The 17,179-nt window shown below is 38.7% G+C and overlaps 2 protein-coding genes across 4 annotated transcripts in view; one reads left to right on the top strand and one right to left on the bottom strand.

The window, feature by feature from the left end:
* Positions 1-4,202, top strand: part of pcsk5a (proprotein convertase subtilisin/kexin type 5a) — a 33,051-nt gene extending 28,849 nt beyond the window's left edge. Inside the window, exons 35-37 of the mRNA XM_055052519.1 lie at positions 640-740; positions 1,163-1,361; positions 1,936-4,202. Coding sequence (XP_054908494.1) covers positions 640-740; positions 1,163-1,361; positions 1,936-2,402 — 767 coding nt within the window. The 3' untranslated portion in view covers positions 2,403-4,202. The remainder of the gene's footprint in view (positions 1-639; positions 741-1,162; positions 1,362-1,935) is intronic.
* On the bottom strand, positions 3,603-16,937 carry prune2 (prune homolog 2 with BCH domain). Of its 3 annotated transcripts, none has more exons than XM_055052520.1 (11): positions 16,882-16,937; positions 12,707-12,776; positions 12,421-12,621; positions 11,959-12,135; positions 9,062-9,164; positions 6,461-6,592; positions 6,220-6,306; positions 5,314-5,412; positions 5,169-5,207; positions 4,678-4,728; positions 3,603-4,549 (listed from the first exon to the last, which is right to left on the bottom strand). In XM_055052520.1, exons 1-11 carry the CDS (start codon positions 16,894-16,896, stop codon positions 4,516-4,518), a joined length of 1,008 nt encoding a protein of 335 aa, XP_054908495.1. In that variant the 5' UTR covers positions 16,897-16,937; the 3' UTR covers positions 3,603-4,515. The 3 variants fall into 3 exon arrangements, with proteins under 3 accessions (XP_054908495.1, XP_054908496.1, XP_054908497.1); XM_055052521.1 differs by having other exon boundaries at positions 3,603-4,546; XM_055052522.1 differs by lacking the exon at positions 16,882-16,937 and adding an exon at positions 16,307-16,466.
* Positions 16,938-17,179: the final 242 nt, after the last annotated feature.

Genomic DNA, 17,179 nt, shown 5'->3' with positions numbered 1-17,179 from the left:
TACTACTTGTAAAAAGTCTTTGTGGAGAACAAATTTCCAGCCATTCTTATTTCCTATGTAATGTGACCTCTGTGATTGCCCTGTGTGTAACTCAGGCCAACTTCCATGTGTTTTTACTTTCCCTATAATAAAAAACATTTCGATAGTGTGATATTTTCACTTCCATACTCAAATACTTTGCACTAAACAAAATGTTAAGTGAACAGATGTACGGAGTTGATTGGGAATTAGCCGGAAAGACTTGTCGCTATAGTAGCAAAAAAGTGTTTCTGCGAAGTTTGGTCTCACTGCAGGCTGAAAGTGTAGAGCTGCATTCCACACTTTTTAGATATAAGCGTAGAAAAAAATGCTGGAAACAAGGCAGTAATTTTCTGCTAGAAGTTTGTGTTTGCAAAGTACCAAAAAGTGGACATTCAGGGTCTGTGAATACTTTTGCAGTGCATCGCACTCGTTTCAACTTATATTTGGACCATTCTGAACAGCCGCAGTATAAAACTGAAGACATGGAAGTGTTGTTACTGAACTGATAAGGCTATCGACAAAATTACTCATTGCAAGGCTGGAATTCTGCGATTTTTCTTAAGATCTAGAACATAGTAGATCACCTTATTTACCCTTTAAGTGAATGTGTATGTGCAGGAAAAGCTTCCCAGTCCTGTGACTCATGCTACCCAGGATACCTGCTGTCAGATGGAAGGTGTGAGTCCATGTGCGATAATGGCCAGTACCCTGTTGTAAAGGTAAACTCACTTTTTCAGGTCTTAATTTTATTAAAATTAACTTTTTTTTTAAATTAAAAATAGAGTCCCCTAGTACTTCACCAAAATAATCACTAATGTTTGGGCCTCAGGTACCATATAATGTGATTCAAACAGACTTCTCGCTCCACCCGAAGCAAACTCAAACAGCAGAGTGAAATTTATTGCAGTGACTCATTTTCTAAATAAATTGCCCTGCTCCTGCTGTGAGGTTGCTGATTGAGACTGTTTGATAGGCACTGATGCATGTTAATTGACTCATGGAGAGAAGCTGTTACTCAGATCTTTAAAGAACGTTTTGGAAGCTTGACAAAACGAGCTAAAAGTTAAATAAAATAAAATTTTGATAAATGAAGAAAAAGGAAAAAGTATACCTTGCTTCAACCACCTCTGTCTCTCAGCAGGAATCGGACGCCTCGTGTGAAGACTGCGACGACTCTTGCCACGAGTGTCGGGGGCCAGGTCCGTTCAACTGCACTTCCTGTTCTGCTCAGGCCATCTTGGAAGCAGGCGGACGTTGTCTGCTGTGTTGCCCCCTTGATGAGGAATGGAAGGACACAGAAACACCAAAGCAGGACTGTTGCAACTGCACCGAGACTCGAGGTTAGCTGCAGGAAACCTGTGCTTGCTGGAAAAAGTGCAAAACAGGGAGTCATGATTTCATAACAGACGTGAATGATCGACAAATGAAGCTTAGCTGTAGGTCTCATCTATCTATGTATCTGTGACTAATTATCCTTTTGCTTCATTTGGAGAATGCAGCTTTAATTTACATGCAGAGCAGTTTGCTTTGCTTCAATCAGTAGGAAAATTAATTATAGTCCTTAAACCTTTTTGTCACATTGCAATGACAAACCTCTATTGTGTGGGTTGTATGTGGCTGGGGATGAGGGATATTATGCGATTTCTTTCTGTATGCATTGTGTTATGCATAAGAATGGGTATTACAATTGCAACACTGCATTTTGTGTTGACTTGTATTATTTTTTTGACTGATTGTACAATTGGTTTGATGTTCTAAGACGCTTAAAGGTGACAAACATTCAAAAAAACATTAGAAATCAGGAAGGTGGTGAACACTTTTTCACACCACAGTAAACACATCATCATAGCTCTATTTACAAGGCAGGAGTACATCTATAGATGATTTATTGCTTTTATTTTTATTTTTTTCCAGGCCAGTGCATCCTCAGCACAAACTTGGCATTCAGGAATAAAGAGGAAGAGGAGTCTAGAGGGAACCTGACTATCTTCATCATCGCCTCCATCCTACTGGTCCTGGGACTCATTGGTGTCGTTTTCCTTGTCCGGCACTCCCGTTCCAAGAGCGGTCCCTCGGACCTCCCGCCCCGCGGGTACAAAAAGCTCGGTTCCAGCGGGGGGTTCGGAGGCGGCAATATATACAGCGGCGGCTACTCGGCCTCTTCCACATCTGGAGGCCGCTTCCAGGAGGCTGAGCTCGTCGACATCGGGAAGCGGCGCTCTGGCAAAAGGGACGATGACGACGACGATGACGACGATGATGAGGACATTGTTTACATGGGCCAGGATGGCACAGTGTACAGAAAGTTTCGGTACGGACAGCTGGGGGATGACAACGAGGACGACCTAGAGTACGACGATGAGAGCTACACGTTCAGATAAGGCACGAGAAGCGATAAGAGAACACTCTTCTGTTGTTTTCTTCTAGACATTTCTGCCTCTCCTATTTTTCTCCTCTCCACTGTTAATCTCGCTGTGCCCTGAGGGACAGATCTATTTATCCTTCACTCAATGAGCTCAGAGAAATGAGACGTGAGAAGCTATTTATAATGGGTAGCATTTTATGACTGCCATCCATTCACACAATGAAATGTGCTTCAGAAATAAATCCATATTTACCATGCTTAAAGCGGACATGTTATGCTGGTTTCCTCATTTCTGTGATGTGGCGTGTGGCTGTCATCAGTCTACATTTATGTCCTGTAGTGCACAAAGCAGTCATTTGGTAACAGCTTCTAGCTTTCTTTTAGTATTGAGCATCTTTAGAGATAATAAAGGCTGTTGACGAAAAAACGCTTCAAATAACTTTTCCACTTTTCTTTGTGTTTTAACCTCCCAATTCTTATTTTAACTAGTGTAGTTTTTATTTGTTTTTTTTCTGATTTTGTGGCACTAGTGGCCTTCAGCTGCAGTAACCAAACAGGAAACGGGAAAACAGATTAGGGGTGGACGACATGCAGGAAAGGTTTGGAATCGAACCTTGGACCATATTTAGGCATGAGAAAAACCAAATGTAAATTGTATGCATTTCTCAGAGTAGAGCTGCAAATCTGGAAATAAACATCATGTTCTGTGTAGTGATTTACAGTCACCGTAAAAACAAAGCACACATTTTATTTTGTACAAATGTTTTTCCTTTTTGTTTTGAAAATTGTGACTTTTTAAAATCTGTGGTGTGTCTGGTGTTGGATGTTTGAGATGAGAGCTACATGAGTTTAGAAGCTGGCTATAAGCACATCCTTTATACATTAAAACCATGGGGATGATCAAGAGTGTTCTTTAATTTCATGTCTTGTATGCAATCAGTATGGAAATCATTTTCTGAAAGAGTAAGACCTCAGGAATCATGGATGCTTGCCAGTTTTTTTTCTGTCATCTCTACCTGTCATTTGGTTGTGGTGTTGCTTAAGTTGATTTATTTGCTTGTTTTCTTTCTAGTCCTGTTATTTGTTTACCATTAAAATTTGAATTTGGAAATACATCACTCAAGTAAATAAATAAAGGTTTTTTGAGATGATCTAATGAGGCGGTAATATAGCCCTTAAGATTTGACTCACAAACGAGACAAGGCTCAAAACGGCCTGCAGGCTATAAATCACTTTTATTGACTCAATAGACAGTTTCCTCATTTTTTGCACAATCATTAAGACACATGAGTTCGGATCATCAGCTTTGAGATGTGGGGACCATGCACTGATGTACAAATAAACACATGCATATATGAACACACTGATGAGACGTTGTGCTTCACTGACATCCCATTGTTAAGGTCATTTGAGGTTTTGTCTGAGGATCCAGCAAGTGCTGACAGGAGGACTTGTTTCACCCAAAGCACACACACATACACACACGCACATTTGTGTCCACAGTACAATGTGACTGATTGATTTTATATTGAACTTACCCCTGCTTGGTTCTTAGATTGACACTAGAAAGTTTAAATATCTATATATGTTTATTCTGCACTTTCAGGACAAGATACAAGATTAAGTGACTCGACTGCAAGTCGGTCATAAACTATGGCACAAGGTTTTTCTTTTTTCTGGTTTTTCCCTTTTTGTGTAAAACAGCTGACACAAAAAGTCGCCTCTCATTTCCAAAGTACCGGGTAACCACAAAAGGCATGGCATTATTGCTTTGCTGCTTTTCTTGCACATGAATAAAACAGTCTCTAAAATTGAATTCTTGAGGTGTGCCGTCTGTTGTGTGTAATCGCATTCCCATTTTGACCACAAAGTTAACATCGATGCTACTCTGCTGACGCTTGCGAGCATCGCACACTTGACTACAGGTTTATCTAAGCTGCAAGGTGTACAGTGCAGCGGATGCTACAGTTAAAATTGATTTTACCAGGAACTACAGTAGGCTGTGTTTAAGTTGAACTCCAGTGTCTGAAAGAAAAACACTCACACACGCACACAAGCAGCACTTTTCAAGCTTGACCCGTTCGTTGCAGTTACTTTTGAGGCGTCCCATCAATTCAGGATGCTCTGCTTTACGAGCTGCTGGCACCGGCCTGGTCTTGTCTGCTGCGAAGATGAAAAAAAACAACAAAGTAGACCATTTAGGACGGGTGTGTTTATGTGTGTGTGACAGACAGCAAACGTGTGGCCATTTGTCTTCTACATGTGAACTTTTAACATCTTTGAGGACTTACTCTGGTCTGCCGGCTGCTGTCAGCTCGGTTCCCTGCAGGAAGCTGTTTATTCTTGGCAGAAGAAACAAATGGAGACGTCGTTAGAGGACGATTTACTGTTGTAATATGCTTCCATGCAGGGAATATGAAGGCCTGTGCAATTTATGACTCGTTACACAATTAGGCAGCAAGTGATTAGTTTGTGATGTCTGCATCTTTTGGTTATACAGTTATTATTAGAGTTATAGGTCTATGCGCAATAAAAGCGGGCTCATTTATTTTACTGTAATGATAAATTAGATAAAAGCAAAGCGTTTAGCGTCTTTAGCAACTATTTCTTTCTGTCTTTCCGGTGTAATTGGAAAGGCAGCCAAATAAAAACTGGTCCTCGTCCAGCAGAAGCCTCCAATCTGATAAATGAACACTCATATCAGATTGGAGGTGAAAACCGAGACTGGGGGCCACCGCCTCCACCAGGGAGGGTTATGAGATGCAATACATCCAACGCTTACTTGGAGTTTTCCGCCGCTTCCTTCAGGTCCTTGTCGAGTCTAGAGGTGGAAGTTCAAATAACAAGATGAATACGAAGCCATTAGCACAAATCAGGTTTGCAGTGGATAAGACTGGTGTTACACTCAGGGGCTAAGAGGGACTCACTTAATGATGCACTCTGGGATCTGGATGCTTTCCATTGGGATTAGTTCCCGCAGTTCATCCAAACTGCTCACATACTTGATCTTGCTGCTGAACTTGGCGCTGAAGCAGGAGAAATTATGTGCACATTTACTGAAGTGCATAAGAAATGACGCATTAAAAATGTATGTTTCATTTTCTAAATAATTTAAGTTATATAATTCATACCAAAAATATAACTAAAAAGACATGTCTATATCAATCATTAATCTTTTTAAACTATCTTTTACATTGTTGTCGTAATAACAACTCATTGTTTATTGTTAAAAATTTGAACATTTATTCTATCATAATCTCACAATATTGGACATTTTTTTTGTCTCGCCATAAGGCATAATTCAGATTTTTGAGGAGAGGATCTGTCCCTGACCAGATATTGATTGGCTTGAATTAAAGAAGTTCATCACTGCTTTCGGCTTGATGTATCAGAATTTGTTTTAGAGCAAACTAGCTCATGCAACTGGTATTTCATAAAACCTTTAATATTAATATCAGTGTTAAAGGATAAAAATCACATGAAGTATTTATGACGTTATTTTCCACTCTGGGGAAAACAAAATCATGAAAAGTATAAAACATAAATAAATCACATCTAGTCTTTCCATTGTTCTTCAGAGTGAGAAGTAAACAAACATTTCTGAAATAAAATACCTTTTTAAAGAAGAAAGCACCGTCATATACGAGCTGTGACGTAACACAGGAGTTTTTTTTTGTTTATTTAAAATAAAAGAAAACCTGCAACTCTTCAAAGATATAAATCTTATAACTTCAAATAATATCAAAAAAGCTCGCATTTATTTTCGCAAATAATTCTATAGACAAAACGTTGCTAAAACAATGAACCAGACTCCAAGTGTGTCAAACATGTACCTGATAAAGGGTTTGGTGACGGCCAGAACGGTCCTGATGAACCATGACGGATGAACGATAATGAAGGATTTCAAATTCTTCCTGAGCCTAAACACACATCAGTATATCACTTGTTAGGCCTGCCCCTCCAACTGAGCACATAACCACCTTAATTTATTCAAAATGTGTAGAACAAGCATTATTTTTAAATAATGCTAACGCTGTGACCTTCAGATTTCAGAAGGACTACAGCTGGACGCACCTTCTGTCAATCATCTGATAGCACTTTTTTAGCCAACCCAGACCAGGCATTCTTCTGTGGGGCGTGGCGCCGTTCAGATAAACAATCATATAGTCCTCTGCCACCATCAGCTCCAGTGTGCTGATCACATAGCTGAAACACACAGATTTTGTTGCTGTAAATTCAAACAAATATGTTGTGATCGTGAGACAAGTTCTCGTAAGATTCATTTACTTAGGATCAAAGTGAGGCATGCGATCATAAATCGACGTCAAACTCAAGGACGCCAGCACTAAATTAGAAATGCTAAATACCCAATGACTTCATAGAGAAACAGAAGGCTAATTGCAGTGTGTGTGTATATTGCTAAAATTTGTAGCTAATCTATGAAGTAAGTGTGATCAAGTAGGTAGTTTGTTCTCTTTAATTTTATTTTTTGACAGAAAGACGTGCCGTCATTTATGTGCATTACTTTTGGGCAGATTTTAAAGCCAGAAAACAACTGTTGTCTTGAACCTGAATGCAGATACATGAGGAAATAGTAGAGAAGTGTTACAGTAAATCTGAAAACCCCAACCAGCAGGATGCTGAAATCTCTGTCCTCTGATGTGAGAAGAGAGGAGAAATTGGTACAAGAGTTGCTTCATGAGCTGTTTCCCATTTCTTCATCTTTTTGTTTCAACATCAATCTCAGAGGCTCAAACGTAAAAGTTCCTTCTCTGAAAGCAAATTCCACACTCAAATTGTAATGAAGCGCCATCACTTTCTGTCCTCGTTTCTGCGTCCACCTCCTCTGTTCTCTCAGTCAGCGGGGAACCTTTCGCCTCCCTTTGAAAATAAAGTTGAAAATGTCGTCAGCGAGTTTTCTCTGTAACTCCTTTAACTTCTCGGACTTTGGTCTCAGATCTGTTTGACACCCTCACGGTCCAACCCTGCCGATTGACTTGGTTGTGTGACTCTACTGAGATCATCTCCCACCGACACAGTCCTCCACAAAGCCACAGTAACTCCTCCTCGCAAGGAATCAGACTCTGAGCCATCTGGCATGGAAAACTGTAGACACCACTTTTTACCTTCTCTCATTTCTGTCCAAAACTCTTGAAACATGCCAGCTCTCTGAATATCTGTCACAGAACAGCCTGTGGGATCTAAACTTCACTGTGGAAGCATGAAACATAATTCAGTGGAATTGTCACTTCATTCAGAGCGATTTTTTCCACGTTCTCTGTGATTCAGCGATGTTACTTTGCAAACAATAAAGCCGTTGACACAGCCTTGTGTGGTGTGGAAACAACAGCGTTTAGCATTTGCTTTGCACTGTTCATCTTGCAAGACAGTCAACTCTCTATATTATCATTTATGTGTGTATCACTGTACAGTTTTTTATGTTTTTACCTACGCTGCAATTTTGCCAGGATTAGCCACACAATTATGATAATAGGGGATCTGAAAATGTCCCACTGTGACTTAAAAGCTCTTATAGTAACTCTGCTCACACTGGAAGATGGAAGCTGCAGTTTGGGGACTTACAGAGCAAGGAGGTTCATCCGGCTGAGACAAAACCAGATTACCCTGCAAGATTCAGTTGTGATGAATGTTTTTCTTAGCATTAACATGATTTGCTATGTTTATTTGATTTTAGAGTGACGTTTCTGCAAAAGTTCCCCTCAGGTTCCCGAAGACATGTCGCAAAAACTGACATGTCTTGGGATTTTGTGGTCCAAAGTGAGAAACCACAAAGACATTGAACAAGCTGAATCAGAGCCTACAGCCTTTCAGTCTGCTTGGATGGAAAACAGCTCTTGGTGTTGTAGTAAAGTCTGCATCTTTGTTTTATCTTGTGGGTTTATGTGTTTCCATTCACTTACCTGAGGAACACAAATTAAATTTCTGTGAATAATAATAAAATTTGATCGACTTTAGAGATCAAATTTATACTAGATCACAAATTCAATTTTGGGGTAACACTTTATTCGAAGGGTTGTGCATAAAACTGACATGACACCATCATAAACACACCTGTCATTGAACATAAAGGAGTCTGCATGAATGGTTACGACTGTTGTCATGAAGTGTAAATAATGACACTTTCAATGTAATACTGAAGTAAAAGTTGCACTAAAAGTCACGTAAAAGTGTCAATTGTGCACAATTCAGTAATTTTAGATCTTGTTTAAAGCAAAATTTCATTAAAAGTTGCATTAAAAGCCCATTAAAAGAGTCAACTTTGCATTAAAAGTGTCATTATTTAACAAATGACCTTTCATGACAACAGTCATAAATAAACATTCATGAAGACTCCTTCATGTTCCTCACAGGTGTCATGTCAGTCTTATGAACACCCCGTCAAATAAAGTGTCACCAATTGGGAATAACAATCATGAAATATGACGCGGCATAGCGTACTGCAATTATTTCAGTAATGGTAAATAAATCTCAATCTGAGAATAAAGCAAGTTTAGAAAGTTATTGTGTCACTGAGATCATTTCTCCATCTTCTGTAAACTGTTTGCACTTTTCAGGGATGAGTCAGTGTTTTGTTAATAGTACAGAAAACAATTATTGTAGGAGGTCAGTGTGAAACGAGAGACATGTCTTTGTTAGTCATCACTGCATACTTACAGGAAGAGGTTCTCCATTATGTCATGGTAGTCTTCTCGGGCACTGTCTGGCAGAAAGCATGCAGCAAAGACTATGATGGCATTCACCCCGCTGCCATAGTAACCTGATCAAAAGATGAAATAAAAAATTGCAAAAACACAAAAAAGGAAAGCAATAAGAGTCAACTTGAGAGTTCGCTTTTGTTGGTGAAAACTTGATTGCTCTCTTATTTTCCGCTTTCTGTTCTATTTATCTGCCAGTCTCTGATTCCTTTGTCTGGCTCTTTGTCCCATTTCCTCTCACTATGCTTCCCCAATTATTGTAATTTCCTTTTTATTCACCAGCCCATTTATCAGCAGATTTGGTGACATGCAGACAGAAGGGTTTTTCTTCAGATGACAGAGCTTCTGATATTGACTTTCCAGTGACAGACATCTCTGTTTACATGGAACAGCCGTGTTTCACTTAAGCCTCCAGCAACGAGCGGAGCGGGAGAAAGCTCGATCTGCTTTGGGTAAAGGTCACATTTGCATTTATAATGGTGGGCTGCTCTCAAAAACTCATGAGTCACAAGACAACATATAAGTAGGTTGATCTATGTCTACTTGTAGAAAGATAACCAAATTGCAAAATGAGTCATTTTGAAAAATGTACGAATGAAAATCTAAAAAAAAACCTCTGTGTTCATGTGCATTCTGGCAATTATCAGTCTAATCAACCCAAAAAAGAAAAAAAGACAAAACATCTGGAAGGAAATTACTTCATAATTAATCTAATTAGTCACCTAAATAGTAAATAAATAGTATAGTTTTCCTTCTACTTCACTATTTTGTTGTGGTGTGAATATTTCTGCAAAGAGGTCGAGTACTTTACAAAAATCTTGATCAGCTCTGTAGTTTATATTTTGCTTTAAATAAGCCGGTTTATTTTAGGTGATTTTGTCACCTTTTGAATGTAGTACTTTCTTTTCTTTGCTTTTAAAATCTTCAATGCATTCTTGCATCTGACTCTTTGTAAAGGGGTAGGAATTTTGTTTGTGTTGCCTCTTAAAAATGATCTATAAATCACTTTGTTGCCAACAAAAAAAAGTTCCCGCAGATGGATAAGGCAACAGATAATGCCTCTCTCAGGTCCTGTTTGAAGCTTTTTAAGTATTTTTCCTCCAATCTCTTTAGGACATGACTCTCAGATGCACTATATCTGCTGCAAATAATTTCTTGCGCCTAATATTCAGTTTTTCTCTGCAGTTATCAAGATTTTTCAAAACTCACACCAGACCAAGGTCTGTTCTGTTTTTCACTTTAAGTTCTGAATCACCTTGAAACTCATAAATCAAATATTTAATCTTTTCCAAGATGTTTCTTATACACTTGTTCATCCATTTGAAAAGCAGCTTTCAGGATTAAATAGCATATCTTAAAAAGATAAGAAAGTCTGGCTTCTTTGAATTAAACGTTATGCAAGATATGCTTAGAAAGGACAATATTTATAAAATAGCTGATAATTAAAAGATAATACTGGCTCTAGTCACTAAGACGATCAATTATCATTCCTTATTAATCTCTTTGATGTATTTTAGAATTAATTATGAAAATAACTGGTTGGATGTTTTTGTTTAAGCAAAACAACCATGAATTCTTTTCGATGCCTTATAGAGACGTTTAGAGAGGAGATGAGGAGACATTGTAAGTGTTGTTAGTGACCTTGAGTTGAACGTCTGCCTCCAGCTTGTGCCTCCATTTTAAATCACAAGAAATGCCTTAGAATGATGATGTGTCACAAATAAAAATACTCTTGAGACGCCGATCCGGCAGCAAGAGAGAGCTCTGTTGAATTCATCGAACCTGGATCAACTTGGTTCAACTTTGATTGCTTTGTTAATTCACAGTAAGTTTGTTGTAAAGCGATCGTTCCATCCGCCAGACTAGGGAACTGGATGACGACCGGAGTTCCCCTTTCTTGTCCGTTACAAATTTTCCATCAAACTTAAATGAGGTATTTAGAGTTAAAATAGTGCGTGAAACCTTAAGCTTACATTTTAGAGAAAGAACAACAATGATAGTTAAATATTTAATCCGCTGACATACACTAAGAGACAAACAGATTATTCATGAGCCTTCGAATGTATTCATATCTGCCTCAATAAACAGTTCATCATAACAGCTTTATGGATGTAGATGTTGCATTTTTTTCACGTTTTTTTTTTTTTTTTTTTACGTTTAAATGCAGGATCAACATCTGCAGGACAAAAAATTATTTCACCTGGATTTGGTCATAGTGCGATTGTTGGATCACATTTAGGAGAATTTCCAAATGCTACATAAAACAATAAGCAAAGCGTGTTTCCTGGCAACGTTTGCACATAACAACATGACCAAAGATAATACCTTTAGGAAACTACATTTTGTAATCCGAAATACCAGCCAACTGGAAAATGTCTGCAATTAGCTACAGATGTAAGTAACAGATGCAAGTGCAAATCATATAGAAAATTACCTTGCTTCATTCTGTTTTACTAATCAGTCAAGGCTTCTAATATACTTTCTTTTAGTAGGTGCGCCCTAAAGTCATAGTAAAACGAAAGTACATCAAATTGGCACGGGAGAAATTTGTGTATTTAGTACACTTCTGGGTTTTTTGGATGGTGCTTAACTTCTCAACACTTCTCCCATTTGGATTCATCTTTGTTTATTGAATCAATGAAATGGAAGAATCTCCTATGTGTGTATTTCTACGCCTAAGGCAAAATTGAAACTAATTTTACAAACCAGTAAAGACTGGGTCATTTATAAAATACAACCCCAGAACTAACAGAAGAAGCTCTTTGTTTGCAATGTGTGCTGACTGAGTAACATAGCATTTTTTTTCTATTCTTGATTGTTTGTGGTGTTAGAAATTGATTTAGTAAACAGTCTCACCTCCATGAGAGATGACTTTCATGTAAGGCTCGATAACCTTCATGTTGATGCGATGCTCCTGCTCCCCGATGACAACGGTCCTCCACAGCTTGACGTCACGTCGCTCTTCCTCAGCGCTGTACGTTGGGATGGTGTTGTAGGAGTCACTTGTCCCACTCTTAGTGGCTGCACCGGGATCTGGTTTGAGAAAAGAGCACCGAGTCAAGTTCGTGGGATTTATGTGGCCCACGTAACAAAAGCGGATCGATCAGCAGCACCCTGAGAAATAAAGCAGGCAATTACAACACGACACAAAAAACACTTGGCAATCATAATTTGTTTTCCATATTAATAAATCAACTTCAAAAAAACATTTCAAATGAAAGAAATACAGATAAAGTACAAAATAAACTGCATGACTAAATTTTGGGTAATGAAATGAATCAACCGTTTTTGTTGTTTCTTATTTTTTATCTAACCCACCTTCCCAGTCCATTTCATGGTCTGTGTACTCAAGGTAATCTTCCTCATCTGGAGTGTCGAGGTCGTCCACGTTAATGTCCAGATCATCTGGAGTCTCCCCCAAGTCATCTTCGCTGTGGTCCAGAGATAAGCTGATTTGAGGGGCAGAAAGTTTTTTCTTCTGGCTGGGACCTCCTTGCAGGGGTAAAGATGTAGGGGGGACTAGGATGAAAAAAGCAGAGTGTTATTTATTCTTGAACAACCGAGTCCTTTTTTTCTATGTGCAAAATGTTTGGTTCACTCTCACCTGGTCTGCCGTCATCACCCTCTGAAGTCATTGTACTGTGTGAGGTCAGGTCCATCATCCCCAGAGGGACCTGAAAGAAAAGAAAGTTACACTGTAAACAGAAATTTGTGGTACTGACCACAATTCCTCTGCCTGTGAAGACTTGGCAAGGTGTGAGTGACATTATATATACTTAAATTATATTGGATTATAAAAGTTTATAATTTATGTAATGGATGTAGATTTGCATGTTTTTCTATATACTTTGACTTCCTCTTTTTTTCTAGTTTGTTTTTTATTTTTTTAGATCTAGCTCACTGTAACTGCTTCCACTAATAGTTACCATGTTTTAAAGCTTTGGCTCCCATCTCTTCAACCAGAGCTAAAGGCCTACAATCATCAAACCTATTGACTCATATTTTTCAGAAAATTTTGACAAGAGCTAGAAAAGCAGCACTGGCAGGTAAGGCCTGAGAAAAACAGAATTTGGCATCGTGTGTTAAAACACTTGATCGATGCATCTTCAAAACGTTTCCTTAAATCCAAAGTATGACAATGCTTTACCAGTGGAGTTGCATTCTCAATTAGTTACCTAATTATTTGAATTAATTAACCTTAAACAAGTCAAGGTTGCTGACCAGAGATCTGATCAGCATTGGTTTGTGTTTGACCTACCAGTTTTCTTCCTGGCACTGTATTAGACATAAAACCCATGTAATGAAATTTAGGTCTCAATTCCCCAATTAAATAGAACTGGGAAAATAAATGTACTGCAGGATTCTTGACAAACTTCGAATCAAGTCAATCTCTACCTGGTTCGAACTAATAGAAAGTGTGTTAATCTGCTGAAAAAAGAAATATAGGTTTTCAGTTTTCATGCATTTAGCAAACAGGATAAAAAAAAATCTAATTATTTAGATACTGGACCTGATGATAACTGGTTAGAGCAACCCGAGGGGTAAATTATCTAATTTCATCACTGGTAAACTGATTGCCGTCCCACTAATTATTATAGTCTTCTTAATGGCAATATTCAAATTAGATTCACTTTAGTTTCCAGGAGCAACTTAAATGCATCTGTAATTACCACTCAGGCTTAGAGTGCACTTTATAAAAGGACAAGACCTTTTAAAAGGATAAGGAAAGTGATTCGCATCTGTACCATATAAAAGGTCACCAACAAAAAACATGAAACAAACAGCATCATGTAATTTTACATAACGTAGGTGACATTAGTCATTATATCGACTCTAAACAAAGACTAATTATTGTAAACTAGTTTGACACCTAACTTTTAATAGTTTCATATGATCTATTATGGAACTTTATCAGATTTTAGGCCAGCACATTTTTTTTTTGTTTGGAACAAGATGCATGAGCCTTACTGTAACACTGAAACTACAGATGACACTAGATTTTTTTTATGACTTTTTAGGCTTCTGATACATAAATGTATTTTAGTCCAACACTTAAAACATGCCGTTGCATGAAATGTTACAGAAAAATAAACAGGTAACAGAAACAAAAGTGTGGTTCATCCTTGGGTCAAATTTCTAGATGTTTAAATGTAACATCTTCATTTCAATCAATCGATCGATCAATCAGATTGCACTTGTATAGCATCTTTCAGCAACAAGCGCTTTTCACAATAAAAACACAAAAACACAAAGTCATAGCAACACAGTCAACAAGCGAAACATGAATAATCAGAATGCGTAATAAACATTCTGATCATTACTCCTCAGAATGTTTATCAATGCTTCATTGATAATGTTTCAAAAGCAACTCTAAACAGATGTCTTAAGTCTGGATTTAAAGGAAATTAGTGTTTCAGCTCTTTTGGAGTTTTCAATTTGTTCCATATTTGTGGTGCATAGAAGCTGAATGCTGCTTCTTCTTGCTTGGTTCTGATTCTGAGGATGCAGAGTAGATCAGAATCAGAAGACCTGAAGGGTCTAGAAGGTTTGGTAAAACAACAGCAGATATTTAATGTACGGTGGAGGTGAGCTGTCCAGTGATTTAAACTAGCAACAGTATTTGAAAGTCTTTTCTCTGAGCTACAGGGAGCCAGTGCAGGAAGATAGTTTAGTGAGAACGCGAGTAGCAGCGTTCTGGATCAGCTGCAGCTCTCTAATATTTTTAAGCAGACCTGTAAAGATACTGTTGCAGTAATCAATGTGACTGCAGATCAACACATGTCTACATATACCTGGGAATGTCCAGCCATCATACTATTCCTCAAAGATGAATGTGTTTTAATATAAAATGTATATCAACTACAAAACAAAAAGGCTTCAGTGGAGATGCTGACTGAACAGTTAAACTCAGTCCTGTACTGACATGGACTGAAAGGTCACTCAGAGATGAAGAAGGCATTATTCTGAAAAGCAACAGAAAATGTTTGCAGGGGCACTTAGGGAGAAAAACATATCTGAAGATGTTTCCTGTTTATTAAAACTAATAAAGGAGTGTTGGTCGTTGCAGAAATGTCAAAGACATCAAGTTTCAGCGTGATTTCCAATATTGTTAACTTCATTTTTTAGGCGAAATTAAAACCGTTATGACATTTGAACATGACACACTGAGTCTTTCTGTGGTGAGTACAATTGCTATATATTCTAGCAGTCAAAATGCTAGAAGATATGTGGCAAATTATGTAGACAGCAGCCTTCGTGCAGAAACACCTAAGATTCCAGAATGTTTCTGTTCAAGATTAGTAGCTGGCTGTTTTATTTTATTCAGCTTCTCCACTGAGATCGCCAGATCACAAAGATCTAAAGAGGTGCAAAACCTCAGTTTGTGCATCACTGAAGAAATCAAAAGAAATATTCTTCCACCCTGAACAGAAAACAGGTGGAATAAGTTTAGGACTCGCAACAGGCAAATATGGTGGAAACACATGAAACTGAGCTGAAAAGGTCATCTTTGAACTATGAATAATCCTTGTATTGAGAGTGGAGGAGGCGGGGATGGTGCTTTGAGTAAGGGGCGGGAGTTGGGGAGATAGGGGCAGGTTCACTGCCCTCTGTGTTGCCTATAGTGCTGATTCAAATCGAAAGACGACACGCTTGCCTGAGCACAGATTGGGCAGGGATGCAAATTTGCAGCGAGTCACATGACGTGTGTTTATTGGCATGAAAAAGAGCCATCCTTGTTCCTCTTCGACAGGCTTTCAGGGCAACGGTGGAAATGTGATTGCATCAGCAGCTGAAACAGAAAAACGCTGAACGCTCTTGTGAAAGCCGCACTGTCGAAATAACTGCCTCAATGAAGATTGCATGTGTGTGTCTTCTTCCCCGGGATGTCTACACACACACACACACAAACGCACACACCTAAATGTACACACTTTAACACAGATCTACATTCAGATCTATGCTGGTACCCAGGTCTATTTTGCTGAATCATACAAAATGACATCCTCCTTGGAAGATGCTGCCTCAGATTTACTTCCACATCACAGCACAGGATCATGGTGCTGATGACAGCAGCCCCTCCCTCTCTCTTGCTTCCTGTCTCTGCTGGCTGAGGAGAGGGGGGTTGGGGGGAACCAACAAACAAAAAAACCCCCCAAAGCATACACCTCTTTTCATCTCCACTGAATAAAAGCCGTCTACTCACCGCTGCTGGGGCTTGGGAATCTCTGTCCCACTGTGTCTCAGAGCATGGATGCACAGCCCTTTTTTTTCCTGCTCCAAGCCTCTCGATGGAGATGCTCAGCTTATGAACAGCTCACAGCTTCCGCCATTTTGTGATCACGTGATCTGGGTCACTTCCAAATAAGGGCATCACCTGCCACGGCAGCTCTCTTCTGCTTCCTCAGGCGGTGCTACAGAACGGGTATAGCAAGAAGTGCGCGTCTGCTTGTAATTTCCTCTAAATATCATCTCTGTGTTTGTTTGCACGGTGGCGTTATTGGCCGCGTGTAACAGTCTGCAGCCTGGACTGTTTGTGCTAAGAGATACTGCCACAATGTCTTGTGTATTTGCAATTAAAAAAAAAAGATAACTAAAGCACCTGGAGTCTCTCTTCCTATTCTGGTTGTTCTAATGTTGTTTCTCTGGGCCACGTTGAACTATTCAGCCATAAAGAAAACAAAGTGCAATCATAAAACTGCTGGATTAAATATAATTTGATTGTCAGCTTATATATACATACAATTGCTCAGCTAAACAGAAACCATTTTAGTCACTTACGCTGCTCAGCAACATGTAGACACGTGGAGGAAAGCCTTGCAGCTTGTTAAACTGACTTGTCAAGTTCAAAGTTCACCATGCCAGGAAGCCTTTTGTTAATCAGTACCTTTACAGACCTGATTGACTTTCAGGCATTAAGTCAGACACCTTTCTTAAAAGAGGTGCACAGATATTACGTAAAAAAAATATATATCACACACAAATGTCTTTGTGAAGAGGCAAAAAGTAAAGAAACACCGTCTTTTAATCAAAAAGTACAAACTTAAGCAATGTTCAAAGCTGCAGGATATTCTTGTTC

The sequence above is a fragment of the Poeciliopsis prolifica genome, unplaced genomic scaffold (assembly GCF_027474105.1).
Source record: "Poeciliopsis prolifica strain line A6 unplaced genomic scaffold, Auburn_PproV2 SCAFFOLD035, whole genome shotgun sequence".
NCBI classification, from domain to species: domain Eukaryota; kingdom Metazoa; phylum Chordata; class Actinopteri; order Cyprinodontiformes; family Poeciliidae; genus Poeciliopsis; species Poeciliopsis prolifica.
Note: the sequence above shows the minus strand (reverse complement) of the source record. Positions and strands in the feature narration are given on the sequence as shown.